The 27,625-nt window shown below is 45.9% G+C and overlaps 1 protein-coding gene across 7 annotated transcripts in view; it reads left to right on the top strand.

Moving 5' to 3' along the window:
- Positions 1–27,625, top strand: part of MECOM (MDS1 and EVI1 complex locus) — a 343,190-nt gene that overhangs the window by 284,488 nt on the left and 31,077 nt on the right. For 5 of the 7 annotated variants that reach the window (XM_065674617.1, XM_065674618.1, XM_065674619.1 and 2 more), the window contains exons 3-6: positions 10,498–10,632; positions 21,182–21,284; positions 23,649–23,865; positions 27,432–27,579. In XM_065674617.1, coding sequence (XP_065530689.1) covers positions 10,498–10,632; positions 21,182–21,284; positions 23,649–23,865; positions 27,432–27,579 — 603 coding nt within the window. Of the gene's footprint in view, positions 1–8,543; positions 8,797–9,766; positions 9,786–10,497; positions 10,633–21,181; positions 21,285–23,648; positions 23,866–27,431; positions 27,580–27,625 lie in introns of those variants that run through there. The other 2 variants (XM_065674623.1, XM_065674624.1) reach the window with 2 other exon arrangements.

A 27,625-nucleotide genomic window follows, 5' to 3' on the forward strand; every position in this document is an offset into this window, starting at 1 on the left:
AAAAAAAGAGTGATAAAGTACAATATCTGCTACAGATGAGCCATATTAAAGCACACAGAGCTGTTTTAACTGGCAGAGACCAGGCAGACTCCCCCTATTTATGCACGAGAAAACTTAAACATCCGTGGGCAGATAGGAGTTTCTGTTCATTGCAGTCAAAGGAAAGAAGTAAGAAGCAACTCCTCAGTGAATGAAAGTTATGGGAAAATACTGCATGAGGCTCCTTCCCAACCCACCACCAATTTTCTCCATGAGCAAATCTCTATATTCCATCTGTCAAAACAAAATTATGATCTTCCCATCCAGCACACTTTTTACCCTGTCCATGCCAACTGTAAGCTTTGCAGGGCAGAGACTCTTGCTTATTATTTTTCTGCCTACAAAGAGCCCTACTTTCAACTGGAGCCTCTAGGTGCTGCTGTAATACTAATAATACTAATACTCATAATTCTGCTAGTGGCAAATTTAGCCCAACATTTTAGGCTTAAATAAATTATATGGAAAAATGGTTATAAACCAGTCTCCATCCTCCTTCAAATTCTGCAGGCCATTTTGCATCTACAAAACTGAATTCATGGATTGATATGCATCTTAATGTATTGTGTCTTGGGAATATTTTCTCTATGAATCTCACACAAAATCTGCAGCATGACTTGTGGATAAAAAAGCTACAGGAAAAAAATGCCTGGAGCTGTACCACTTACCTCCCTCCTCCTTCACATGCACACATGCCCAACTGCCTTTTTTTTTCTCCCCTTTTGTTTTATCAGTATGGTGCTAAATTACCAAGTTTGAAATTTCTTCAGCAAATAAGGGATGCATGCCAGAACACAAGTGCCCCGAGGGATCTGAGTCTTAGGGGGAAAAGCCCTTAATCTCCAAGTTTATAGGTAGCAGCACTTTCTTTGAAATTGGAAAATGTTCAACTCATTTAGGAAAGAAATCTGCCACAAGGATATGCTGATGTTCACAGCTATTTCATTAATAACCCATTGTGATCAATGGGTTATAGGACAGGTTTATTTTGACACCTGTATCAAATACATTTTGCTCCCTGCCCTAGAGATTTTCCCAGTGAGCAAAACCTCCTTGTTGTGCAAAATCTCTTTAGTGTAAAGCAGGTAGCTCTCAGAGTAAGAATGTTCAAACTTAATCAGGAACCTTTACCCATGTGTGACTAATTTATGTGGAGCAGTGCTTCAAATATATGCCCAGGTGGGCTGCTGTGCACATCCAGGGCTAGTTAAGCATTTACTGGTTGGGACCCTGGTTTGCACACCCAGGGTGGGTGCACACACGTTGCTCTGCCCACTGATGGTGGGGGATCTGACCCACTTACATGCCACCTATGGTCAGAATACTTTATGATTTAATCCCAGGGAGATTACCAGAGTACAGGATAAGGATCAACCTTGCGTGTCCCTCCACCAACTGCATAAATTAGCTTTCCTGAATTCCAGTCCTCAGATTTATCTACCAAGCATGACTCAAACTGTTGACAGGGATTTTAACCTACTTATAGTTTCTTAACAAGCCCATAACAAACAAATATACCTCTCTTCTACCCACATGTAAATAATATCTAATGCTACTGTCAGGATTTGGCAGGGCAGTGATGTTTCTGAGGCAGTGTGGATCCTTACCTTCGCTTTAGCAGGGTATCTCTCAGCTCATAGGCAAGTGCCTTGCAATAGGAGGAGGATTAATTGTCACTATTAGAGCCCTTGCTTTCCCCTGCAACCTTCTCCTCCTAGGGATGATGAGTTAATTCAGCTGGAACAATGTTAGTTCATCAAGGTTTGTGGTTTATCTGAAAATCGAATCGCAGTAATTTCATATGCCAGCTGACTTAATGCCTGTTTAGTTCAAGTTTTAGACAACTCTGGTCGATGATCACAATGGGTTTAATTCAAAACATAGATGGAATGAAACTGTAACATTGATGCTTTCAGGCAGGTTTTTCTTCTCCTGTTGGCTGTCTGCACGTGTGTTTCTGCATGTAGGATGTGTATCCACCTTTTCTGAACCTCCCCTAGAACCATCCACACATGTACATTTAAAAGCAAATGCAAACCTGAAAATTTTAAAATGAGTGTTTGACTTTTTATTGGGTGATAAATTGCTTCTTACTCTTATAAAGTCCGCAGGTGTTTATGTCCACTCCTGTACGCCTAGTTAAAACTTTGGCTACAATAGGAATGCTTTGAAAATGGCCAGTCACTCTTAAAATTGATTATTAAAATAGAATTACGTGTTATGCATCACATTAATCTGTGTAGTGTAAAGTTCTGTTGCTTAACCCTTTCAACCTCTTTTGGCCTGGCATTTTCCTTGCTTTGGTATTTTCTTTTCCACACTCCTGGTTTGCAGATTCTGTTGTCACATTCCGGATAGTGCCAAGACTCAAATGGTGCCCCAGGTCTTGCTGCCACAAACCCTTCCTGTGGGCTTTTCCTGACCTCAGCAGGGGTTCTGGGGCTGGAAAAAGTCTTCCAAAGCAGGCCCTCAGACTTCAGCAAACGAGAAGGCTTAAAAATTAAAAATTTGGAAGAAGTGAAGAGTTAACGGGTCCCTGTTGAATTCTCAGGCATGTACACACAAAGGAAGTCTGCAAAATCCTTTTACTGTGCTTTCTACCTCCTAGGTATGGTGCCTTCTCAGGGACTATTTTTTAGAGTTCTTCCATTTTTACAGCAGCTTCTGCACAAAGTTGTATTTCCGGGCAGAGAAGCAGCAGGTACATCAGGTGGTATCCTCTGACCACCGCACCTCCATCCGCAGGGTACCACTGACTGATCTCTGGATGAGCAAACTGTGGGGAGCAGGAGGGGGCACAAACCTGATACAGATTTATTCAGTTGTATTTCAGCAAGGATGAATGAAAGAGAATGAAAATCCCAAAGCAGTCTTTTTTTGGTCATGTTGGTAGGTTTTAGAGGGCCATGCTCAATGTCTTTGAGTGGTTAAGAAAGAAGAGCCCTTCCAGGCTGCCCAGCAGATGGTGGGAAATTCAGAATAAGGGCTTCACCAGTGGAGTTTCCCAGATTATCCAAAATTTTGGCTTTCGTTCAAACTGTGAGAAAGGTAAAGCACAGCAAAACACAGCTTCTGGGTGGACAAGAAACCAGCACCTACATCAGTCAGCCACTGCCTTAAATTGCACTGTTTCTAGTAGGTGTTGAAACAAGCTAGCTAATGCGGGCTTCTAACCCAACTTTTAACTTAGCACACACTAGTGCCAGACTCACCTGGCAGGGTCTGTCTTGCCCTGTGGGTGCAGTAACCCTGAGCACAAGAAAGGACCGGGCTGGATTTGTAGGCTTCCAGACTCTTCTGTAATGGAAGTAATGGAACACTACGAAGGAAAAAAGCAACAGTCCTTCCGCATCCAGCGCCAGAGCGCACTCCTTGACAGGGAAACCTGGGGGAAGATTTGGAGGAGGAAACTGATTTTTCCTCCTGTTGCAAGGAGTGTGTTCACAGTTGTGGGCGGACAAGCACCACTGCATCCCTCAGGAACAAATGTTGGGGTTGGCTGCGAGGGACATGGTTTATTTGCAGTAAAGCGTTATAACCTCTCTTCCTGCTGAGAGGAAGAGCAGTCTCTACAGGGTTTCCAAGCTTTGCTTTTCAAGACACGAGCAAAGTCACCCAGGCAGCTAGATACAGTCACTGACCCATTTTTACACCTTTCTTATTGATGGAGAAGCTGAGTCAGCTGTGATTTTCCTTCTGCTGGTATGCAATAATGCCTGAGGTACACAAAGATTCAGGCTTGAACCCCAGCAGCATGGCTTGGTGCTTGCCAGGATACTTCTTCCCACCAGGCAGCCCCTGCTCAGGAAGTTTCATCAGCCATGATGGTGCCCATACCTTCAGGGAGACACTCGCATGCGGGTGCTCGCTCTGGTGCTTGGCACAACACCAGGCCTGCATGCGTGAGAACTGGGCAGGACGTGAGGGCAATGGGTCTGCTGGGATAATGGATACACCAGGATAATGGGGGATGAGAAAGCAGGGCTGGGCTGTCAAACTCAGATTGGGGTAAGAAGGAACATGCTGGTTTAGAGCACAGATTTTAATAGGAGAGAAAAAGCGGAGTCCTGCTCAGTACTTGGGTAATGGTTTGGCTTCTGCCAGTAGCAGCATCACAGTTGCTCCAGACCATAAGAGAGGATGCAGGCAGGCAGGCAGCAGCACGCATGGGGACAGCCTCACCCACACCCAGCCCCTACCAGTGCTGGGGCACCACTTGCACGTGCCTGCCGTGCATCTGCTCTGCATGAGCACTGTGCATTCACTGTATGTATTTATTTACCCCAGCAATAAAGCACTGTGCCAGCGGGGGTTCATGCAGCCGTAGGAGGAGAGCAGAGCTAAACATGTGCTGCCCCTTTGCAGGGCTGGGGACTGCGTGTGCTCTGCAGTTTCCCCAGCACAGCGCTTTCCCCACAGGAGTCACAGAGGTCCTTCAACTTTTTTATCACCTGCACATGCAACACTAACTTTTTTTGCAACGCTTATGGGATTGTTTATTTTTGTTCCCCGAAGGCAGTCAGTATTTTCAGCAGGGGGTGTGTGCTTTTTTGAACACTCCTTATTTCAGACTGGTAAATGCCCCTGGCTATAGGCAGGGGACAGCTCTGCTGGGTGTCCTTGCTTGTAGCTGAAGGATTTGGGCTTTGCCCCCTGCAGCTGCTGAAAGGGGACCTTCTCCACCAGCAGAGTGAGTCCCAGGGGTCCCTAGAGCCCTGCACTGCGCTGGGGAAGGGGGTGCTGGGTGAAACAGAGCACTGATCCCTCCACACCCCGCAGCCGGGCTGGGGGGGAGGAAATCCACCCTCCAGCAGCGACGGCAAAACCAGCCTGACCCGAGCAAATGAAAATAATCAAAAGTAATTAGAAGCGTGCTGGACTGCTCCTCGGAGATCTGTGCGAGAGAATAAACATGCCGGAGCCCTCCGAGCCACTGCAAAGGCCCATGTCTGAGCTGTTAGGTGCCCTGACCTTGTCCACATAAAGACGTGATTTATGAAGTGCAGGGCACAGCAGCAGGGCTTCTGTCTTCTCCAGAAGAACCAAATTACTGAGGTGGAGATTAACATGCTTTCAGTTGGGCCCACTTCCAGACCAAGGGAAATTTTTTATTTACATTTTTTACCTTTAATTTTTTCCTCCTCTCCCGTACTCAAAACTTGCCGTTTGGTCAGGAGGGATAAGCCCAGCACCGTGTGAGGGCAGGAGGGGTGGCTGGGACGGGGCACCAGCACAGGGAGCTGTGACAGCACTGCGATGCCCACCAAGGCTCCTTTACACAAGGACTGGAAGAGGGGTCCAGCTCATCCCCTTAATCAAGCAGCAACACTTACAGTTTTGCTTGATTCTACTATTTATTTTTAAGTTGCTATCCACAGAGCAGGGTGGGAGGAATTAGCAAGAAATTGTGTTGCCTTTCCTGCTTACTGCCCTTTCCCAGGTCTGTCCTGGAGTGCCTGGATATGTTGGAGGGCTGTTGTTTTCTGCGTGTTTGTTTTGCTTTGCTTTTCCTTTCTCTGTCCCTGCACAATACACTTGCCCAGTGTTTTAAACGCTCACTGCAGTGTTAGTCAGGATGCTCAATATTGTGTTTAGTCACCTTGAGAAATATAACATTAAACCCCACTTAAAAATGCAGTTATGAGGTGGCTTGCTCTATAAATGTAAGGATAATATTAAGCCTGATATGAACATTTACGGTATTTTTAAAAATCACCAGCGACTTGTCTGATTTTTCACCATTGTCCTCTGCAGTGTTTGTCCACAGGAAGCCCATTAAAAGTGGACAGTGCAGTTATTTCATCTGGCTTTGGCTGAGCTGCTTTGCTTTGCTTTAATGATGTGCTGGAATGCACGATGCCCATAGGGTCTCCATTATGAGAACTTTTACTTCTGGGACGACCATGAAGTTAAAGGCTTAAAAAAGGCATCAGTTTACAGCCTGGTGGGAATTACTAGCAGACTCGAGTACTAACTCCTTACTGCCTACACTAATATAGCGACTTATTTTAAATAAACAATTGCAAAAGGGACCCCGTGGAAATATTTGGGCCTTTTGAAGCCCCTACCAAACCCTCCAAGGGGAGAGAGAAAAGGCTACAGATATTGTTAAAAGATTCTTGCTTGAAAGAAGGAAAATACACGTAAATGCGCGGAGCTCTAACGTCCCCTTACATGACCGGCGGCGCGGCGACGCTCGACCCCCCACGCCTGCCGAGCTGCCCCGCCACGAACCCTCCGGTTCGGGGGCATGTGCCTTCCTCCTCCTCCCCGAACCGCGCTCCCCTCTGCCCGGCTGGGTACAACCACGCCGCCGGAACCGGTGCGTGAAGGGGAATTCCCAAACTCTTCCCCCGCTTCCCAAACGGGCAGCTCCGGCCCCGCTCCCGGCCCCGCTCCCGCTTCGGGCGCGTCCCGCGGCGGGCCCGGCTTGTGTCCCGTCGGCGAGCGCCACCTAGCGGCTGCGGGACGCGCCGTGGCGGCGGGGGAGCCCCGGTGCCGGCCGTCCCCGCTTCGCCGGTACCGGGAGGCCCTTTTGTTTATCCACCGGCGTTTCCTCCTTTTGTGGCAAAGCTAGGAGGGGGAGGGGGGGGCTCCTGCTCCTATCGGGGCCTCTGATCAGGCCTATGGGCTCGAGCAATCAGTTTCCCAGATTACTTGTATTTAATACACAATGCATCATAAAACAAATCCCTCATCCTGACAGGAAGAAAATAGAACAGCTCATAGCTCGAGCCGGTCCAATTTATAGCTAAATTAAAAAAAAAAAAAAAAAGAGAGAGAGATAAAAAAAAAAAAAAAGGGAAAAAAGCTCCCACAATGGGCGGGCAGGAAATCACTGGTCCGGCAAACCGGGCGGTTCTCAGGCCCGGGCGCTACGGGAATCTCCCACCAGGTTTTTCGAGGTTATTGACAAAGGGTTTTTTTTTCCTGTTCTACCTACCACCACTGCGTGCGGGGTTCCCCCCCCCCTTCTCTCTCCCCTCCCCGCCTCGAACAATAGCTATTATCTGAAATAACAGTTCAATGTCACAGATAACAGGCCGCTGAGACGAATTAATCATCATCTCTTGTCACCCGGCTTCTCGCCCTCCCCCTGCCCTCCTTTCCCGTCCCCCTCCGCGGCCCCCCGGGAAAGAAAAATTGACTTTTAGTCTGAGAAATATATCTGCACTTCAAAAAAGCCCCCAAAAAAGTGGGGGCAAAAAAAGTGGGTGGCACTTCTGGATGGTGCAATAAAACCCGCGGTTCAGCCCTCTTTTTTTGCCCCTACTCTCCTCCCTAGAATACACATCTATACGTGTTTCTGGCCGTTGTTGACCCAGCCGGTTGCGGCTTCCTATCGCGGTGGGATGCAGGGCCGGTTTGGCGGAGCCCTGGAACCCCGCGGGCAGGAGCGGGCCCGGCCACCGCCGCGGCCCCCGCCGGCAGGTAGAGCCCAGTCTCCCGTCGGCTCCATTCATGGGATTCGTTACCAAATAAATACAGAGCGGGAGGGGTGGTGTTATAAAATAACAATTGTTTGGGAAGCGGCCGCAAATGGGTGGTTCCGCGGACCCAACCGGGGTTGTCGGGCACACAACCACCCAAAAAACCCAAGCAGTTGCATTTCATTTAAAATTATTATTAATAAGCGCAGTGGCGGCGATCAAGAAAATAACTCGGATAACAAGCCGGGCTCGCCGGCTGCCGGAGCGCCGGGAGAAGCCGTCGGGGCGAACGCAGCGCGGCTCCCGCTCGCCGCAGTCCAGCTGCGGGGCCGCCGCGACGGCGCTCCCGGCCGTAGGGAGCGGGGAGCGAGCGGCGAGGGCCCGAGACACCGCGTACCGCCGTGGAACCCCTGCCAGCCCCAGGAGGGGGATGCGGGCGGGGCGAAGCCGGCTGCCGGTGTGCCCCCCCGGCGGGGCCGCTCCTCCGCGACCTGGCGGTGACCCCCGGCCGCGGGGCCGCTGTCGCTTTAAGCGCGCCGGGAGCGCCGCCGCTGCTCGGGACGGAGGAAAGGGAGGGGGGGGGATGGCCGCCGACGCGGCTGGGGCTGCCCCGCTTTAAAGAGACAGTGCCCAAAAGGGGAGCGGCGGGCTGGCAAGACCCGACGGGGTGGGCGGGGAGGGGGGGCGGGCAGGGCCGCGCCGGGCCGGGCGCTGCCCGGGGGTGCGGCGGGGAAGAAGCGCCGCGGGCAGGAGGCGAGAGTGGGGAGGGAGAGAGCCGCCCGCCCACCACACACACACACACACACACTTTTCTCCCATCCCCGGCGGAGAAGTGAAAGAAGTTTGTTTTGCTGAGCGGTGTGCGTTGGGGGTTTTGTTGTTGTTGTTTTCTCTTCCCCCCCCCCTTTTCCCCTCTTGAAAAGGGTTGTGTGGGTTTTGGTGCTTTGGTTTTGTTCTTTTTTTCCCCTTTCCTCCCTCCTCTCTCGATAACTTTCTTTGCACACACACACACACACACACCCCACGCCAGCCGATAAGACCAGGAGGGGCAGAAAGGGGAAGGTGATGGCGAGCCGGCAGGAACCCGCGGAGCCCTGCCGCCGCTGAGCCCTCTGGGGCTGGCAAGTTCCCCCTCGCCGGCACGGGCCCCCGCCGCCCCGCGACTAATGTTGGAGCGCACCGCGACCGCGCAGCGCCCACTGCAACCCCAGACCCCGACGGCCGCGGCCTCCGCCCGCGTTTGACGCCAAGATGTTGCTTCCAGCTGCCTGAAGGATATTTTTCTCTCTCCCCCCTCCTCCTTGCCCCCGCGGGCTCCCGGCGACACAAGGTAAGAGCGGCGGCGGCGGCGCTGCCCACGGCCCCGCGGGACGGGGCCGCGTTGCCCCGTCGGTGCCCGCCGCTCCGCCGGCACCGGGCTGACCCTCCTCCGCCGCCCCTGGTGTTGGGGGCTGAGTCGTCTTCCACCGAAGCAGAGCGGGGATTGCTTTGAAAGGGAAAATGAAATGTCCCCACTTCCAAAAATTTATTGGCTTGGCAGCGTGCGCGTCCGCGGGGGATGGAGCTCGCCTTGCGCGGCCGCTGGGCGCTCGCGGCTCCGCTGGGCCCCTCGCAGCACGGCCTCTTTTTTTGGGGTGATGGGGTTAGGCGTTAGGCTGTCCCCCCTTTTTTTGAGGGGGGGTAGGCTGCTCGAGAAGAGAACCCAGGCAATGCCCGGCGGGCCTGATCCCGGCTCCGGGGGGGTGGTGACCCGGGCAGCGGCCGCCATACCGGGGCTGCCCCCGGCTCCCCCCGGGTAGAGCACCTCTCCGCGGGGTTCGTTTAATTAATGAACGTGCTCTGGCTTAGGCTGTATTGTCAGCTCCTGATAGGAAACTTCCGCGGGTTTTCATTAACCCAGTGACACACCGTGCCGGTGTTCCCGTCCGCTCGGCGCGGAGGGCAAAAGTGCTTTTGGGGCTGGACGGGGATCCGGATGCTTCTCACGGGGAAACAACCTCCTTCTCCCTTTGCTTTTCCTTCGGGGCGTGTGTTTTGAGATGTTTGTTTGGTTTCTTTTGGGTTTTTTTCCTAATAAACCCTGGTAGTTTGCTGCCGGTGTCCAGCCGGAGAAGTTACAAATGTAGCAGTGAGTTTCCTGGGATGCTGGGGAAAGTTTAGGATAGGCCGGTGGTAAAGCTTGCAAATAAGTAACGATATTCAGTTGTACGTAGTGATTAGTAACTTGTCATAATATTAGAATAGAACATCCCCTTTAGCTTGTCCACAAGCAGTCTCATTAGGTTTGTTTATTGTCTGCATAATTGGAACCATTTATTGGTATGTATTGAATCCTGCTATGTTTTGCACGAGTGTTTACATTGTTTTTTATTTATTTTCTTTAGTTTGGCATAAGGACTTATATTATTTGTTTCAGTTAAGGGGAGGGATTTAAGTGTTGCACAAAATGGGCTCTTTGGGAAGCATAATACTAAACTAAGATAAATAACTCTGCTTTTCCAATCAAGTTTGATTCAGAACAACAAATACGAAGGGTAAATGGTGCTGCAAACAATGTAAATCCTGAAACAAACCAGAAACTTCTAATTGAGCCAACATCACCTGTTTTAATATTTTTGTTATATTCCTTGATGAAGTCATATTTAATTAAAATCATAATTTCCAATATAGTCAGTGATGAATGCAGGGAAAATCAGATCACTTTTAAAGTAACATAGTATTTCTTAGCAATAATTAGTCAACATCTTGATTAAGTTTAAACACTTCTCAAGACATTTTTCTGTACATTTATTGTCTTTTTATTATTCTGTATGTATTCTGACTGTTCCAAAAAAAAAGGAAAAAGGTCTCACCAGAGAAGCATATTTCTGAATAAACATACCATTTTTATTATTATTGTTATTATTATTATTATTATTATTGCTGTTGTTATTACTAGCGATTTGTTTATCTGGAAACCTGTGATTTATCTTTTGACTAGTATGGCCAGACAGTGACAGAAAGATTTACTCTTTCATATTCTTTCTTTTAGATCTTGGATGAGTTTTGCAATGTGAAGTTCTGCATAGATGCCAGTCAACCAGATGTAGGAAACTGGCTCAAATATATCAAGTTTGCTGGATGCTACAATCAGCACAACCTTGTTGCATGTCAGATAAGTGACCAGGTATGTAGTGTTCACTTTCTGGACCTACTTTTTTTAAGGAACTTTAGGGTGTCAATGTTAAAAAAATAGAAGAAAAAAGCAGCAGCAATTCACCAGAGATTTTGGCCCGTTTGCTGTTATAGCACAAGATAAGGCACAGATGTGAGATGCAGAATGGAATAATTTTGATATGGGCTATAGTTAATCTGAATTTTTTATTTTTCCATGTTGCTGTTCAATTAATAAATTATTTTTTTATTTTTATTGCTGTACGTGATAAAAACTGGGAGTGCTTTCTTGGGAATACAAAGCCAGTATTTGCTGATTTTGAATTAGAAGCATTTTCTGGCTCCTGGTCCAGTCTAATGTAACAGTTGAGTTGGACTGTTACGTTAAACCATTGAGTTGGTCAGAAGCTGTAATGTGAAATCAATGGAAGGAGTGGAGGGGAAGACACAAAACTGATAATGCTGCCAATGTAGTTGCATGTTTGGGCTTCGGATTTGAGTGTACATGTGGATGAATATTATTACACTTTCCCATACACTTTGCTGGAACTTGTAATAGCAGGATCCTCAGTGTTTTTTCTTTTCTTTTCATTTGTTATACTTAAATCCACTCTTTGTTCAGCTGAAATGTTTTTTATCCTTGTGTGTTGGAAAAAAGGCTGGGATAGGCAGAGGAAGGATGCAGTGAAGTATTTTGTTTTCAATTATGCTGATGAGTTATTAGGTGTTTCTTGAATCAAGGTTTGCTTTAGTCTGTGGATAATGCATGCCATTATGAAATATTTTAATGAATGTAGTTAGGTTAAGAAAACTAAACTCCTTTAAAATAAAATATCTAAAATAGCAAAGCAACAACTGATTGTGAATTCTTGTTTCCAATCTAAAGTTTGCCACCTGCAACATAGGATTTGATTCATTTAATCAGTGTTTCATTTTCCACCACTTAATTAACTGCATCAGGTGAATGCTAAAGATTATCTTTAGCTGATTTAATAGCCTTGACAGTATTGAAATAAGAATCACAATCAGTCACAAAGCTTCAATTAGAAATCATTCTTTCTAATCAAATTCTTTACGTATAGGAAATGAATGTGAGACAGTCTGCTATTTTCAGCACAGCATTATGTGTTTCACTCATACGAGATAGTTGATTAAAACTGGTTTAAAAAACTTTTTCAGAACCTATGAGAAAAGGGATTTTTTAATTTTCGACTTTTATAGCTCAGCCCTGAGCACACGTAACACAGAATGAGGCAGCAACTGAGATGTAATTTATTTTTTATATAGCAGTTGGTTTAGCTAAAGAAACCATAAAGATTATTAGTAAATGCAAAATACATTTTCCAAGCTGAAACATGCTTTACCCTGAAAAATGATAAATTCTCTGAGTGCACAGCATTTATGGAACAGTGGTATGAAAGCAAAACTATACAGATCAATTGAAACAGCAATTTCAAATATCCTATGTTTAATAAGAGCTGGCATAGCTAGAAAATATTAGAAGTGGAATCATGTGCATTGGTCAAAGTAACTTACTGTCTTTGCATCAGTATTTGTGATCTGCAACTGAAAATACACGCTAGGCTGAAACATCATCATTTACCTCTGCGGTGCAGACACGCACCCGCATTTTGACGGTTTTAGAAGGAAAGTTATGGCACTTTTAACTCTCCTTTTTTAGTGTTTACATTTCTGACATTTGGTAGTGGTGGCTGTGCTGCTGCCAACGATTTCTTTCATTCACTGGAGGCTTATTTATTTTGCACAGTATCATGCTGTTCAGAATTCCATATTTTTATAGCTTATTGTTGCTGAGATTTGCAAATTAAGAATTTGTTGTCCTTCAAGTAGCATGTTCTGAGCTGAGCGCTGTCAGCAAGAGATCGTTGTTCCTATGGCCCTCTGGAAACACTGCACATTTACCCACAAAATTGTACGCGTACTCCAACATTTTATGACCAGAGCCTAAAAAGTTAATGCTAAAAATGTGCTCTTGAATCTTGAAGTGAAAAAGCCTTTCTGACAGCTCCTCCTTCTGCTTTCTTCTGGCACAAGCTCACCAGAGGTAATATAAAATATAATAGGAAGGCAAACTGGGAAATGGACATTACATGGCCAAATGTGTGCATGTACAAGGAGTGACAAATGCAAGTCAGAACTGAGTGTGCATGTGTGCCTGTGTATAGACCGCGTGGGGCTGCCTTTGGGTCACTCTGCCTCTGTAGCTCCTAGAATGAAAGGGGGAAAAGGGGATAAACAAATAAAAAAAAAAAAAAAAGAGAGGGGTGGGGTGGTGAAGGATGAAAAAGAAAACCCTAATGTGAAGCCTGAGGAGAAGTATTAGTGGTTGCAGTTATAGCTGAAGGGCAGAAGCGATGCAACCCAGTGGGGACAGGAAAGCCCAGTTCAGGCTGGAGCTGCAGCCAGTGCTGGGTGTGGGAGTGCACTCAGGTGGGGGGAACCCTGGTTGGTTCCCCCTGGTTCCCCAGGAGGATAAAGTGCCTCCACTAGCCCTGGTCATGCTGGGAGCATCCCTGCTGTGGGAGATGCTGCTCGCTCCTGAGGCACAGACACTCAATCAGCAGTAATTGTTCACCTCTAATTGCTTCAACTCATCTGTAAAATTCACAAGCAAACATTGGGCTGTACCTGAAAAGGTAAAAGATCCTGCCAGCGCTCTCAGCCTTATGCTGCCCACAAGCTTATGCTACTAAATTCAAGCTTGACTGACGGACAGGTATGATTCCCAGACTGCTTGAGGCAGGATTTAGATGAATCTCAGCACGATGTGTAATCTAGTCACTCTGCTAAGCTCTACCTTCTGTATTTAACAAAAAGAGTGGAAGAAAAACATTTTTTGTTGTTTTCTCTATTAGAGTTTTTTCAGAGACATACCACCCCACCCCCTGACTCACGGTTGAGGTTAGGTTTCATCACTTAGGATCAACTTTACAAAAGGCCTGGGCTCTTTCTTATGACTGTATAAATGAGCTTTGCTAAGATGAACAGCTCGATAATGGTGGGATGCAGTCAAAACATGCACACTGGATGCAACTCATGTTTCATTTGATTGGAGGTGGAGTAGGGTTTAAAAGGTGCATTTTTTTTATTTTTTTATTTTTTTTTTTATTTCAGACTAGATTGATCTAGGATATCTTTTTGCTGTCTTCCTATTACCTACTGTCATACCCAGTCTAACCTGAACATATGTAATTTAAGATGTATTTGAATTAATAAAATTCCACAAACAGGGCACGCTATTTTTTTCCTTTCCCCAAAGAGACTTCAGAGCTGCAGAGAGTCTTGTCACTGCTACTGCCCTGGAATGCATTTTTTCAGCTCAGAGTCAGTTGGGATTCAGTACCAGTTTCTGCTAACTTGGATGGCTCCCCTCTATTATCATTAAACATCTATTAGTTCAATTTTTTAATGAGTTCAGAATGATAAGCCCTGTTAGGCTTTCTGGCAGCACTGTCATCCCAGCAAAAGCATTATTTTAAAATATATATGTTAATGAAAGTACAGTTGCAAATACAGCAGTGACTATAGCAATGGCATGTCAGAGGCTGTCACATGTTCTGGGCTTTTTTTCAGGCTGGGATCACGATCACCTTGAAGCTATAAAAATATGTATTTTTTTTTCTTTTAAGAAACATAGCTGGTAGCAGTTGAAGTTAAAACTCCTGAAGATTGTTTTTATCTGGCTTATTGCTTGCAGAGCTCTAACAGTGATACAGCCACATAACACTGAAACTGCTCTGAGCTTCCAGTTCTCTCCCTCCTCAGCAAAGCAACTCGTGAAGATTCCCTTTGGTTTATCCGTGGAAAACTCAAAGTGGGTCAAGATCAGTTTACTGAGGTTTTGGTTTGCTGAATGTGCTGAGATAGATTTTTTTTTTTTGGTGTTTTTGTACGTGTTTTTCTTTCATTTCCTTATACTCAAGTATATGCCAATGCAGTGGGAGAAAAACCAGTAGTACTACACTCTTTAACAACATGCCCGATGTCAGTGATATAAACTTACACGAGTGAACCTACTGCTGTAAGTTTCACCAGATCTGATCACATCTTACACGTTTTACAAACTTTTTTAATCTGCAGACACAGCTTCATGTTTCAGATTTTACTGCCGCTGCCCCCACTCCGCGGCAGGCAGCTCTCAGGCAGAAAACGGCAGAGGCTCCTCCAGCAGCCCTGGACACACAGCCACCTGCACAAGTTGTGTATTTAAGGAATAGTTTTGAGGCTTTGTTGTCAGAGAGTGAAATTAAGGTTTTGCCTGTTGCAGGTCAGGAGGGCACATGCCTGCTGAGCTCATACGGGGCCCTATTCTGCCATGATTATTTCTATGATTTATTAGTTTATTAAGCAAATAAAGCTTAATCCAGCTCCCACTGAAAGTCTGTCTCCAGTGGAGCAGGGTCGCATTAGTTTAGGGCCGGTGGAACAAGGAGCTCATCGGTGGTGATTTTCCACTTAACTTCAGTTAGGGCTGAGGCTGTGGGTGAAATCCTGCCTGGTTTTTACATCTGCCTGTGTTATCTGGAGCTAAATGCACTGGTGGTGATACTGCTCTCAGTGTTGGCTTGTCCTGACATGACCTAGAATGAATTGTTTAGAACCAAAACCAGCAACTTCTTGTTGCCATTTCTGCAAAATGGTAAGTTTTTTATTGACGATCCTGCTCAGTGAAAGCAGTAAGGCATGTTGTCGCTAAGCAAAAATGCCTTCTTTTTGTGCTGAGAGCTGTCAAATCACACTCACATGCCTGTCAGAAAGAGTATAGAGGATTATAGTTGTCCACAGAGCCAGGACAAGACTGCAGCTCACTGGACAGTTTGTGTGGTTCATGAGTGAAGGTGGGATGTTGGGAGACAGCTGCATGGTGAAGTCAGGAGAATGGGTGGACACACAGAAGTTATGGTCTGGTGTTGGTTGCCAGCAGCCCCCAGGCGGGAGATTTTGAGGGGCTGGAGCAGCTCGGCTGGATGTGACGGTCTCTCACCCAGTCCCATGGCTTTCAGGAAGGCTAAAATTCACCTGCGAAGGAAGACATAAGTGTCACTTGGGGAGGTGGCCTACAGCCCTTGAGATGCCAAAGAGGATGCCCTCTGGAAGGACGTTCTGCTTCTCCCTCCTTGTTTTGGAGGAGCAGGTAGCACTTTTTGCCTCAGAAGGTGGTAAAATGGGGATTTCTGGTGCCATTTCAGGAGAGTGTCCTTGCTCCAGCTTGATCTGCTTTGGCAGTTTCGGGTCATTTTGGAAACAAGGAAGGAAAGGGTTTGCAGTCCCGGTGCTGAGGCACTGTGGTGCTCCCTCACCATTTCAGCGGGGTGAATGGAAGGGTCCTCCCCTCCCTGTTGGGCTCCCACCCCTGTCCCCACAGCCGCTTGCACGCAGGCACTTGCTGAGTTTTGCCTGTGGATTTTTGCTGAAGTTTTCTTTGGGCCTGGTACAGCGCTCAGAAGGACTCCTCTACATTAGCCCTTGAAAAAACTCCAGTTAGTTTCAATTTATCATTTGCCTGAGTATGGCAAGAAGAACCTGGCTCAGGTTTCATCACACAGTTCTACAGCTGCAGAAGTTGTTCTTCTAAAATTGAAGAACCGGAGCTAAAGCTGAAGCTTCACCATTTGGATCTTTTTCTTTCTTCTTTTTCCCCTCAACTGCTTAATTATGGCTCGTTATGAGGTTATGCATTCGTTTGTCCTTCTCATTTTACTGGCAAGCATAAATCCTGATTTTGATCATGCTCCTTGCTTATTAGTTTTGGACATTTAATTTGTTTTTCTTTTGAGGCAAGTTCCATTCTTGCTCCAAAGCAATGTGGAGGTGAATGCCAGTTGGCAGTATGCACGCCGCCTCTCTGGGCGCTTGCTTTCCAGCCTCAGCTTGGGGCATGGTCCTCTCGACTGCACTGGAGCCTCCAAAGGTGTCTGGGAGATGGGGCTGGTGCCTTACTCAGGGTGAACGTACCCATGCCTTGTGGCAGAAGCTGGGAGCCCGTTGGGTGCTGGATGTTGGTGCAGGAGTAGCAGCGTCACAATGGTGGGCTTCACCAGGCTTTCACCGGGGTGCGTTCCACCTTTGGGGTCTTCTGTACCTTCCCAGCATTCCATGCAGGGTGGGTTCTCCACTTGGTCCTCCTGCTTGCATCAGTGGTGTGCAGGACAAAGCCACTCAGTGCCTTCCCCTGAGGTGCTAGCTGTAGGTGTTGCCTGGAGGGTTAAAGTACAAAACGCACTGATTCCGAGCAGCATCTCTCACCTGTCTGAAAACCTGAATTTGCCAGGCAGCACTGGGGCATGTCGAATGTTTTTCAGAGCTCATGCATACGCAGGAATAAAGGCTTTGGTTGAATGCAGCAGAATACAGCTCCTCTTTGGGGCTGAGCATGACAGATGATTGTGTAGCAGCTAGTGCCCTTGCTATTCTCATCAGATGAAGTGTCACTTTTTCCCCCCAAACCAGCAACTCCTCCTTCCTGGGGGCTGGAGGGCACGCTGGCGGGGAGTGAAAGGAGGGTTCAGAGTGGTGCAGGTCTGGCTGGGGCACATGGGATGGCCGGGGTACTTCAGAGTGCGCGGATGGCGGCGGCCAAGTGCGCGGCCCTGGGCCGAGCTCGCTGGGAGTGCGTTTTCGCTATTATTTCAATTATTACAACTTCCTGAATAGGTTGAAGGTCGTTCATAATTCACGCTTCTGTCATCTTTACACATGCCAAATGCAGTCTATTAAGCATAAATAAAATTTCAAGTGCCTGACCAGGAAAAGTAAACTGGGATTCATAACAATGAGGCCTTATTCATCCATTTTAAAGTAAATTGTGTGTGTTCCTTTCTTTTCTCCCCTCCCCTTTCCCTTTACAGCTTTGCAGTTTGGGAGCTTTTATTTCTGCTCGGTAGCATAAATATATGACCTGTGGTGTAGGCAGGCACAGAGGACTGATGAGTTAGGCCTCCCCCAACTTCTCTCCACCTCAGACCCCCTGAACTTTGAAAGTGTTTCCAGATCTGGATCCGATTTTGCTCTTCCTATATAAACTGCAGTCACACACCGCTGATCCCAGGGCATGTGAAATGTGCATCTGGACTTTGCTTTTATTTCCCCCCCTCCTCTGGTTGTTCTACTGTGCAGCAGCTCTTCTTATACTTCTTGAGGCAGACTGCTGTGTGCTCTCACATCGTGAGCACAGCTTAACCCGAGAAAGCCAGGTAACAAAATGGGCTTGGTTGGCTGAAGAAGTGATAGAAGAGTCAGGACTGCATCCAAGAAATCTTCAAGCTTTGCAATTGAAAAGTCAGCTTATTTTACATTAGCATTTTCTAATACAGAAAAATACTGTCTGTGGTAGAGCTTGCTGTTCTTGCAAAACAGGGGCTGTGGGGTAATTAATGAGCTTTACCATCTGGGGGCTTGCAGGACCCCCACACTGTCTGCCCTTGGTAGGCTGCTGCTACCTAAAAATTTGAGCAACATGGGTCATTTCAACAGTTAGCTTCTCACTGTTTCTCAGACTGGATAATTCCAGGAAGTTCTGGTGGGAAGAGTGAGGAAAAAGCTTTTCTTGTGAAGTAGCAAGTACAGCTCTTAAAATGAAATTAAATTTACTTGCACAGTCATTTTGGTTGAAAGTTGAATATGCCTTATTTTAGATCCACACTGGAATGCAGTCTGGTATATGAACTGTTAGTACAGGTTGGGTTTTTTATACATACAGAAATCTAAAAAACAATTTTCAATAATAATGATGAAAGTTAGTATTTTTGTGATAATAATGTCAAAATGCCAGAAATCTGGAAACCTGCCACTTGGACATTGTTTTGAAGAGCGTTAGTTCTGAGATGCAAAATAAAGAAACACCACTTAACCTAAAACATAGTGGGTTTTGGCATATTCCATCTTGCCTCCCTGCTGAGGTGCAGAGAGGCTGACCTAGGTAGTTTCTGATGGGTAGCTTCATCATCTCTGGTGTTTCTGAATACCAGTGCAGAGAGAACAATTGGCTGCAGAGTTTACACCCAGATTAGGGATTTGTCCCACAGCTACAAGAAAAATGCTGTATCGTACTGGGGTCTCCCAAAGAGAAGTGATGCCACCCTACCACAGCGCTTCATGAACAAGACACTCTTTATGCCTACATATGGTCCACGTGTCCTCACTTTGTGATGAGAGGTGAAAAGGTCTATCCAGATACCTTTGATGGGGGAGGAAACATACTGGAGAAGGCTTGGCTGTGGATTTTGTTTGCTTCTTGGTGTGGATGCACTGCTAACCTCAGAAGAACAGCTGAGTTTACATGACTGTGACACAGAACCTAGGAGCACTGAGGCAAGTCCTGGGCAGAGCCATCCAGGGCAGAGCAGGAACTTTGGCACAGTCCCTTTGAGATGGTGGAGGTCCCACCTGGCCGTGTGGTGGGCCTGATCCTGCTTCCGCCCCAGGGAGGTCTGCAGAAGTCTCTCATGCGAGTGTGCAGTGCCATACAGCGTTCTTTTCCACCTCAAAACCAGCCAGCAGCCAGGCTTATCTTCCACAGACTGGATCACAGCTTCCCTTTCAGATGTGTAGAGGCCATCATACTTCTGGGAGAAAAAAGCCTTTTTTCAGTGCATTTATCTTGATAAATGGAAAACCAAGCATCACTTAAAGCAGACATTCACTGGATGCAGCACTGACATCAGATCTGTTTGTGGGCATTAAAAGCTGTCTTCACTTACATGCATTTCGGCCTTTGATCAAGTGTGCATTGCCTCAGCTGCGTCTCCAGCATGCTGAAGCCCACACAGCAGCCCCACATCCTTTGGCACCAATGGCGGCATCAGCTCCAGAGGTGATTATGGTACCAGGCATTTGCTCAACTGCATGAAGAGACATGCATGAGACCTTGCCATGGCTCTGTTGGCCCTTTGTACTCTCCAGAATACTCTGTGGAGTTTGAAATCCCTTTGACAAAGGGTAGAAATGGCAAGTTCTAGCAGATGCAGCTAATGGTTTGACCAGGGCAGTATGGAAGAAGAAGGGGGTGCAGCCTGGCCAGATCGGGCTGCCTATAAACTCCTTTTCCTGGATTTTATGGGGAAAATTTGCCATAAGCAGGAGGTTGTGGCACGGGGACTTCGTACTCAATTTTTTTTCCCCAGCATTTCTGGCTCCTGGTGAGGGGTGAGCACTGCAGCACTGGGATGAGCTGGCCCTGGCAGCCTTCACTGCTGCTCCTCTGCACATCTCCTCCAGAGCGTTTTGTGGGACAAGGTGAAGAACAGAAAACAAATCCAAGGAAATGCATCTTTTTTCGTTATTTTTAGGCATTTAGCTCATATCTGTTGGCAAAGGCCGCTTGTGCAGAAAGAAACGATTAGGTTATACGGCCACCTCCTGGAGGACATCGGTATGTGCTCGGCTGCCGGGGCCACCCGATGGCTGACGGTTCATGTGCGACCGCGCAAGGAAAATACCCAAGCATCTCTAGCTACCGTTACCTGCCTTGTGATACACGCACCTGTATGACTTTAAACAGTGGAGGTGATTTTCTGCCTTTCTCCCAGTGCACTGAGTATTGAGAGTTCAGAGTTTGAGAGCAAATTCCTTAAAAATACGCTAGTCCAAGAAAAATGCAAAGGCATAATTTTTTAGCAAAGGAAACATAGCTGTCATGTGTTTTTGTTTAACAAGGCCTGAGGAAGTTACTAATACTTATTTGAGCTGCTTCATGGAGCTTTTTAGTGTTCTTCATATTTCCTGCTGAGACAGAAAACAGCCACATGGATTTTGGGAATTTCCTTTCAGCAGAGGCTTGTGGTGCCAGTGTGTGTGCTTGCTCTGGGTATACGGACCCAAGGGAGTATGGCCTCTTTGCCCCCATCCCACCCTGGCCCGCAGCCTCCTGCTTCCCTGATGGGTCCTTCCCAGAGCCCGGAGCCTGATGTCGCCTGGACTGGGGGACCAGGAGCCACCAGCCAGGGTCACCACCAGCAGCTTTTAGCTGCTCACAGTGTTTCTTCATCCAGGACTGATTTTTCCTTTGGTTCCTGTTCGAAGCTGAGGAATAGCCAGGCATGCTGGTTGCCTAAGCCTCTCACCTCAAAGCTTTCTGGGTTGCATAGATAATTGTAATGGGGGTTGGATGCCTGTGGCTTAATCAGCAATATCTTCTCAGATCTGCTTTAGTACCTTTTCCTTGTGCAAGCAGAGTTACATCCCTTACATGGATCACTCAGGGAAGCATTTTATGGCTGCTTTGTACATGGGTTTGATATAACTAAGCATGCAAATTGCTGGTGATATTTGCAGTCATCACATAGCTCATTTTACAGCAGACATTGTTGAAAGCAGTCGTCCTTTTTATCCTCAGAACCCAAAGCACCAATAGCCTTTGGTCTGGAAGGAACCATAGTCAAAATCAGCACCTCTCCAGCAAATGGCAGCCAGCAGCCACACCAGGACAGGGTCTGGACAAGTGTTTTTGATCCTGGGATACTTGCCAGCAATGGTTTATGCCTCTTTGCCTATTGTGGTAATCACAACAAGATATATATAATCATTGCTTTCGATTTTTTCAGATATTCTACAGAGTGGTAGCAGATATTGAACCAGGAGAGGAGCTCTTGCTGTTCATGAAGAGTGAAGATTATTCACATGAAACAATGGCTCCGGACATTCATGGTTAGCCACTTCTTATTGTCTAATCTAATAGAAAGTATCATTGAAATTAAGCAAAAAATTAGGAGATTTCTCCTCTGCTGGAATCCTTTTCAAATCTGGGATGGCTTCACTACAGCCCGGGAGGAGAGCTGGACCACGGGTGTATTTGTCTGTCTTCTGCCCTACTGTTTCTCTGAAAGTTGCTGCTCAGTGAACAAATTAGTGTAATATTATCATCACAGCTCCTTCAGACCCTCTGAAGGGTGAGTCTGATCTCAAAAGTGATGCTGACACTGGTATTGGAGGGCTCCTGGGTTTATTTTCTTTTTCACTCCGTCACTCCAACCTGGTCCAACCAGGAGTGTACCTTCACTCAGTGTTGCATTTGAATGCAACTGAATGTCACTTCATTCGATGTTGCATTTTCACAGAATCACAGAATAATTAGGGTTGGAAGGGACCTCTGGAGATCATCTAGTCCAGCCTCCCTGCCACGGCAGTGTCACCTAGAGCAGATTATACATGAGTGTGTCCAGGCAGGTTTTGAATGTCTACAAAGAGGGAGACTCCACACCTTCCCTGGGCAGCCTGTTCCAGTGCTCTGCCACCCTCAACATAAAGAAGTTCTTCCTGATGTTGAGGTGAAACTTCTTGTGTTTTAGCTTATGACCGCGGCTCCTTGTCCTGTCACTTGAGCACCACTGAAAAGGGTCTGGCACCATCCTCCTAGCATCTGCCTTTGAGATACTTATATGCATTTTCTACCTGTTAATCTGGGCAGCTCTAGTTTGCACAGTTGATATTTCTCAGCATTGAGTCCCTGAAACTCCTAATGTTGTTCAGGTTTTACCTCACTTGAACCTGCCTGTCAGAAACAGAGGTTGGCAGATGTTAACAGGGTAGTAATAAGGCTTCAAGATTGAAACTTAATCAAAACCTGATCATTCTGTGTGTATTGCAAAAGGAGAACAAGAGCCCATATCCTCATCTCTAGGCTGTGTTGCTCCTGCAGGACCTGTACAGACTCTGATTATGGGTTATTTTTTTGTCACTTAGCCAAATAACTGTTACTTTATCACCTTGAAAAGAGAAAAATCTCAAGTTGTTAATGTTGTTGTCACTTGCGATAACACTTGAGCCATTTTTCCTCCTAGCGCTCATTTGTTACTCATCTGACTCACAGATTCTGGGTCCGAAACTCCTGAGCTCTTGCTCAGATTTGTCCCCCACCTCCAAAAGCTTATTTTGCTCTGCTCTCCATCAGGCAGTGGGTTATACAGCCAAAGTGGTGACTGGGTATGGGATATCTACTTGATGCCTGTTAGGTTGCAGTTTATGCGAATGTGGACATTCTACGAATTCTCAGGGATTCAGGGACAGTACACAGGGTTTTTCTCAGGGTTCACATTCTTACAACTGCCTGTACATTTAAAGCAGTATCTTTTGTTATCTTAAGAAGAAGTTGGGGATTATTCATTAGTAACTTTGTTTAGTTATTGCTAGAGGTGTCCCCCTTTTCAGGCATAGTGTTCTCCATGCCTAGTCCCTATGGTCAAGCAGCTAATGTATTTCCTGGCACCAGAGGAAATCTCTGCAGTCACATGCAAGAATATGTCCCACAGGGCTAATTTAGAAATAGATTGAGCCAAATTATTGCTTGTGGACAGTTGGCAGCAGAGCCCTATGATGCTTTCTCTGCAACAGCTGTCAAGTCGTAACCAACTACATACATTAGAGATTTCAGCAAGACTCCTCAGTGTCTTTCTGACTTGGAGTCCCATGGTATTTATATCTGTAGGGCAGGTAACACTCCAAAGTGACACTCTAGTGATCTTCTACATTCATTTTCAGTAAGAAACACATGATTTATGGAATTTAAAGGAAAGGCCCCAACTTCATGTGTCTCTGGCTTACTTTGAACAGGCTTGGGTGCTACAAAAGTACTCTCAGGGAAATGAAGAGACTTCAAAACTCTATAAACACGCTTCTGGCTATTTTAGATGCTGATGCTCATGTCTAAATTAGTCTCCTTCATTCAGAAATTCAGAGACTGGCAGCCTCCACGGGACATCTACCTAAGACCCTGTATTTCCCCATTTGGCATAGCATGTAAAGACACTGACTTTTTTTCCTAAGCCGGTGTTAGGAACCCCTATTGGGTGTCACCCAGGGAATTAACAGGTAGTGTTGCACTGTCGTATACTGTAGAATTAAAGCATTATTATAAAGTGTCCTGAGGCATCCTTGTTTCTTTTGAGGTTCTTCTCTCTTTCACTGACTAGCCATTTATTTAACCACAGTGTCATCAAACTCCTGCTGGGTTGGTAGTTAAAAATGACTGAAAAGTGATGAGGTTTCGCTGTGCCCAACCCCTTTGTCTTCCAGAGGAGCGCCAGTATCGCTGCGAGGACTGCGACCAGCTCTTTGAGTCCAAGGCTGAGCTTGTAGACCACCAGAAGTTCCCCTGCAGCACACCTCATTCTGCTTTCTCCATGGTGGAAGAGGACTTCCAGAAAAAGCTTGAGAATGAGAATGACCTTCCGGATGTGCATGAAATCCAGGAGTGTAAAGAGTGTGATCAAGTCTTCCCAGACTTACAAAGGTGGGAGTGGATGCTTCAAACATTATTGAATGAGGCAAATTCTGTAATGGTGTCAGTCAGATCATGCAGGGCATTCTCTAGGGCAGAACCTGATACTTTCACTTTCTATACAAACCAAAGATGAAGACGAGTAAGACTTCTATGCCAGTTGGTGTTTTATGGCATAGAAAACAATGGAGTCTCAATAATATCAGAAATTTGGTCCTTTGTAGGGACGTTAAATTAAGGACTAGATCTTCTAATAATCAGATCTTTTGCTGGCATGAATTGGGCTTGTTGCAGTGAAATTAAAGGAGTGATGATTGTTCAGATCAATTAAGCTTATTGGTTTTAGGTAAAAATAACTTACAACATCTCCAAGTGGTGTTCACTGACATTGCAGCTTTTATCTTTGCAAATAAACTGTGCTAGTTAGAGGCATGTTCTAATTGTGCTGAGAGTTGGGGTTGTTCAGCCTGGAGAAGAGAAGGCTCTGGGGAGACTTTACACCAGCCTTCCAGTACCTACATGGGGTCTACAAGACCTGCAAGAAAGCTGGAGAGGGACTTTTTACAAGTTCTTGTAGGGATAGGACAAGAGAAATGCCTTTAAACTGAAAGGTGGTAGGTTTTGATTAGATATTAGGATGAAATTCTTTTCTATGAGGGTGGTGAGGCACTGGTATAGGTTGCGTAGAGAAGTGTTTCAAGGTCAGATTGGATATGGCTTTGAGCAGCCTGGTCTAGTGGAAGGTGTCCCTGCCCATGGTCGGGAGGTTGGAATTGGGTGGTATTTAAGGTTCCTTCCAACCTAAACAATTCTATGATATATATATCTATATGTTAATATATATCTATAGCCATACTGTCCTGAAACATTGGGGTTCATCTTTTTTATATATGTATCTATGTTTATAAACAGATAGACCCATGTGCATGTGTACCTGAAATATGCATGGAATGTAAATAGTAGTTACGGCTTTTATATACTGAATATCATTTACGTCTTTCCTGCCACTATAATGTTTTGTGACTACTTAAAATACTGTATTGCAGTGCAGATTACAGCAAATTTTGAAAATTACTGAAAGATACTGATAGTACACAAGAGCTTCTGCAACACATCCCTCACAGATTTACATCTTAGTGGTTTTCAGGACCAGGGACAGGTTGACCCCAGCCAACATTTGATAATAATGCTGAGGTGTCTCAATAGCAAAATCCTGGGCCAGATCTTCCACTGTGATGAGGCAGTGGATTCCTTAGGAAGCTGGTTTACAGCAGCAGCAGACCTGGGACATTATCTTTTGCTTTCAACCAGAGTCTGTAGCACAGCTTTCACACTCCCACAGTGACTTCTTCCCTCTCCACATTGTGTGGGCACAACCAAACTGACTATTAACTGCCTTTTTAGGGACAGCAGTGTATTTATTTGCATTGCTTAATAATGATAAGCTCCTTAAATATTGACTTGTCAATTCAGAGTATTTTGTGGGTTTGTATTTTTCATAGAAATCTTTACTAGTCCATGAGTCAGGGTGTTGTGCTGACTGTTGGAGGTTAGCATGGATTTGTGCATGCCCAGGGTTAACCCCATTGGACAACTCCTCGATCCTTCTGGTGCTGGTTCTGCAAGATAGAGCCCTCTCTCCCAAAACACAGGTGCTCCCTAGGTCCTCTTGATAGAGCAGACATGGCTCAGCATCATGTGGGGTGTCTTCGGTCAGTGTACTGAATGACCTAATCCTTACACTTCTGCAAAATTAATGACACCGAAATTAAAACACAATGTGCCAAACATTGCTCCCTGCATAGTAGGTCAACCAAGTTGAGCTGGAATTTATACAGGAACAGGGTCTTATTCTCCAGCTAATATTAAGCAGTATGTAGTATGCTAATATTAAGCACATGTGGCTCCATGTGTCTAATTTTCGATCTGAGTGATTGATTTGGAAGGGCTGAGGTACGTAGATAAAGTCAAAAGGGTTGCAGCAGTGTGTGTGAGGCGAGAGTCTGGACTATAGCATTTTTCCATGTTGTGAGTTATTCGGTGTTAAAGTTCTTTTCTGCCTGCAAACCAGGGGACGATATCTAACATATGGGAATCATTGAGGAAATGTAAATTTAGCTTAAAATATTAAATATTGAAGAGAAAGGGCAGAAAACAAAGAACGAGTCATCATAAATAGATGGGCAGTACTGTACGAAACAGTGAAAAATGAGAGAGAATGCAGTCATTCTCTGAACTCTTGAATTATTCAAAGGCTAATAACACCACAAAGACAGTTTGCAGCAAAAAAGTACCGAAGTGTGCTATATCCAGATTATATAAAACAAAAGGCCTGAATGAGACATGCTTGAGGGTGTGCGTAATTAAATGGAGAAAGAGCTGAGCAGGAAGATGGAGATCTGAGGGGCCAGGACAGCCCAGTGCTGATGGCAGATCACGCAGCCATGGCAGGCGTCTGTGAGCTGGTGCCAGAGCTAGGGACAAGAGTCTCTCTGGTCTTACAGTGAAATTGTTTACCAGTGCATGATGGAGAGTCAATTGTTCTAGAAGTATTAGGAGGGGAAGCCAGAATTATTTTTCTCCCCCAAAGGAAGAAGACTGAAAGGGGTTAGAAGTAAAGAGCATCCGCAGGGTGAACGCACTTCCATTGCCTGTGGTTGAGAATGGACATTGTTGTTAGGGCTGCGCAACCCAAACAAGGCTGTAAACCCAGCAGGTTTTGTCCACGGATTCAGCAGAGATCAGTGGGAGCTTCACTTGAGGAAAGATTGATGTGCTTTGGCGTCCCAGGCTAAAAATCACAGTTTGCAGTGCTTTTTTTGTGAATCCACTCTTACATTATGTGGTGACCCTCAAGTAATAGTGTGAGTTAGGACTCTGTATGTGACCAAGCAATCCAGGTGTTTAGAAATATATATTTTCTACAAATGAATAATAAAACAAGAATTGAGAAAATGTAGAGACAAAAATGAATTTGAAGATGTGAAGCAGAAATTATGTGTAGATTGAATACCCTATTAATAGACTGAATAAGCTACTAAGAAATGAATAGCTAAACAATTGAACACAGTTAATAATAATCAAATATAACTTCTGTTGTACCATATTTAGAGGCTTTTTATGCTCACCCTGTCCTGCTCCATTGGAGTTTATCTATTCCTGTTGTAAGAAAAATTGACTCCCGTTAAAGGAGTAGAATTATGTCAGGTGATGGGATCCAGGGTGTGCTTATAGGGAAAGTCATAAGGTAGAAATAATTCAGACTGCAGGGAAGAATTACCAGAGTGAAATACTGAGAGGTGTATGAAATAATCTCCTTAGGGAGCAATGTCAGCATCTTCTCCTGGAGCATTTGCAAGTGGCCTGGCAAAACACGAGAGGATGTGTTATTCTGGTCAGAGTAGGATGTTCCGCCTGGCTGGGGTGAACCTGGTAATCAAAGGACTTGGGTCCATCAGGATTGGGCCTTTGGGGCTTTTTTAATTATTATTTTTTTTTCTATAATTATGTGTTCTGCTGTCTCCTCTTCCTATAAACCAGTGATAAACCTTCACTGAGCCCTGTTCCTGTTTCTGCAGCCTGGAGAAGCACATGCTGTCACACAGTGAGGAGAGGGAGTACAAGTGTGACCAGTGCCCCAAAGCTTTTAACTGGAAGTCCAACTTGATACGCCATCAAATGTCGCATGACAGCGGGAAGCACTACGAGTGTGAAAACTGTGCCAAGGTACAGTGAATTTGTAGGCTGCCTGGCACTTCTTGTGCTGCTGGAT

This window comes from Lathamus discolor, chromosome 3, assembly GCF_037157495.1.
Source record: "Lathamus discolor isolate bLatDis1 chromosome 3, bLatDis1.hap1, whole genome shotgun sequence".
Classification (NCBI taxonomy): domain Eukaryota; kingdom Metazoa; phylum Chordata; class Aves; order Psittaciformes; family Psittacidae; genus Lathamus; species Lathamus discolor.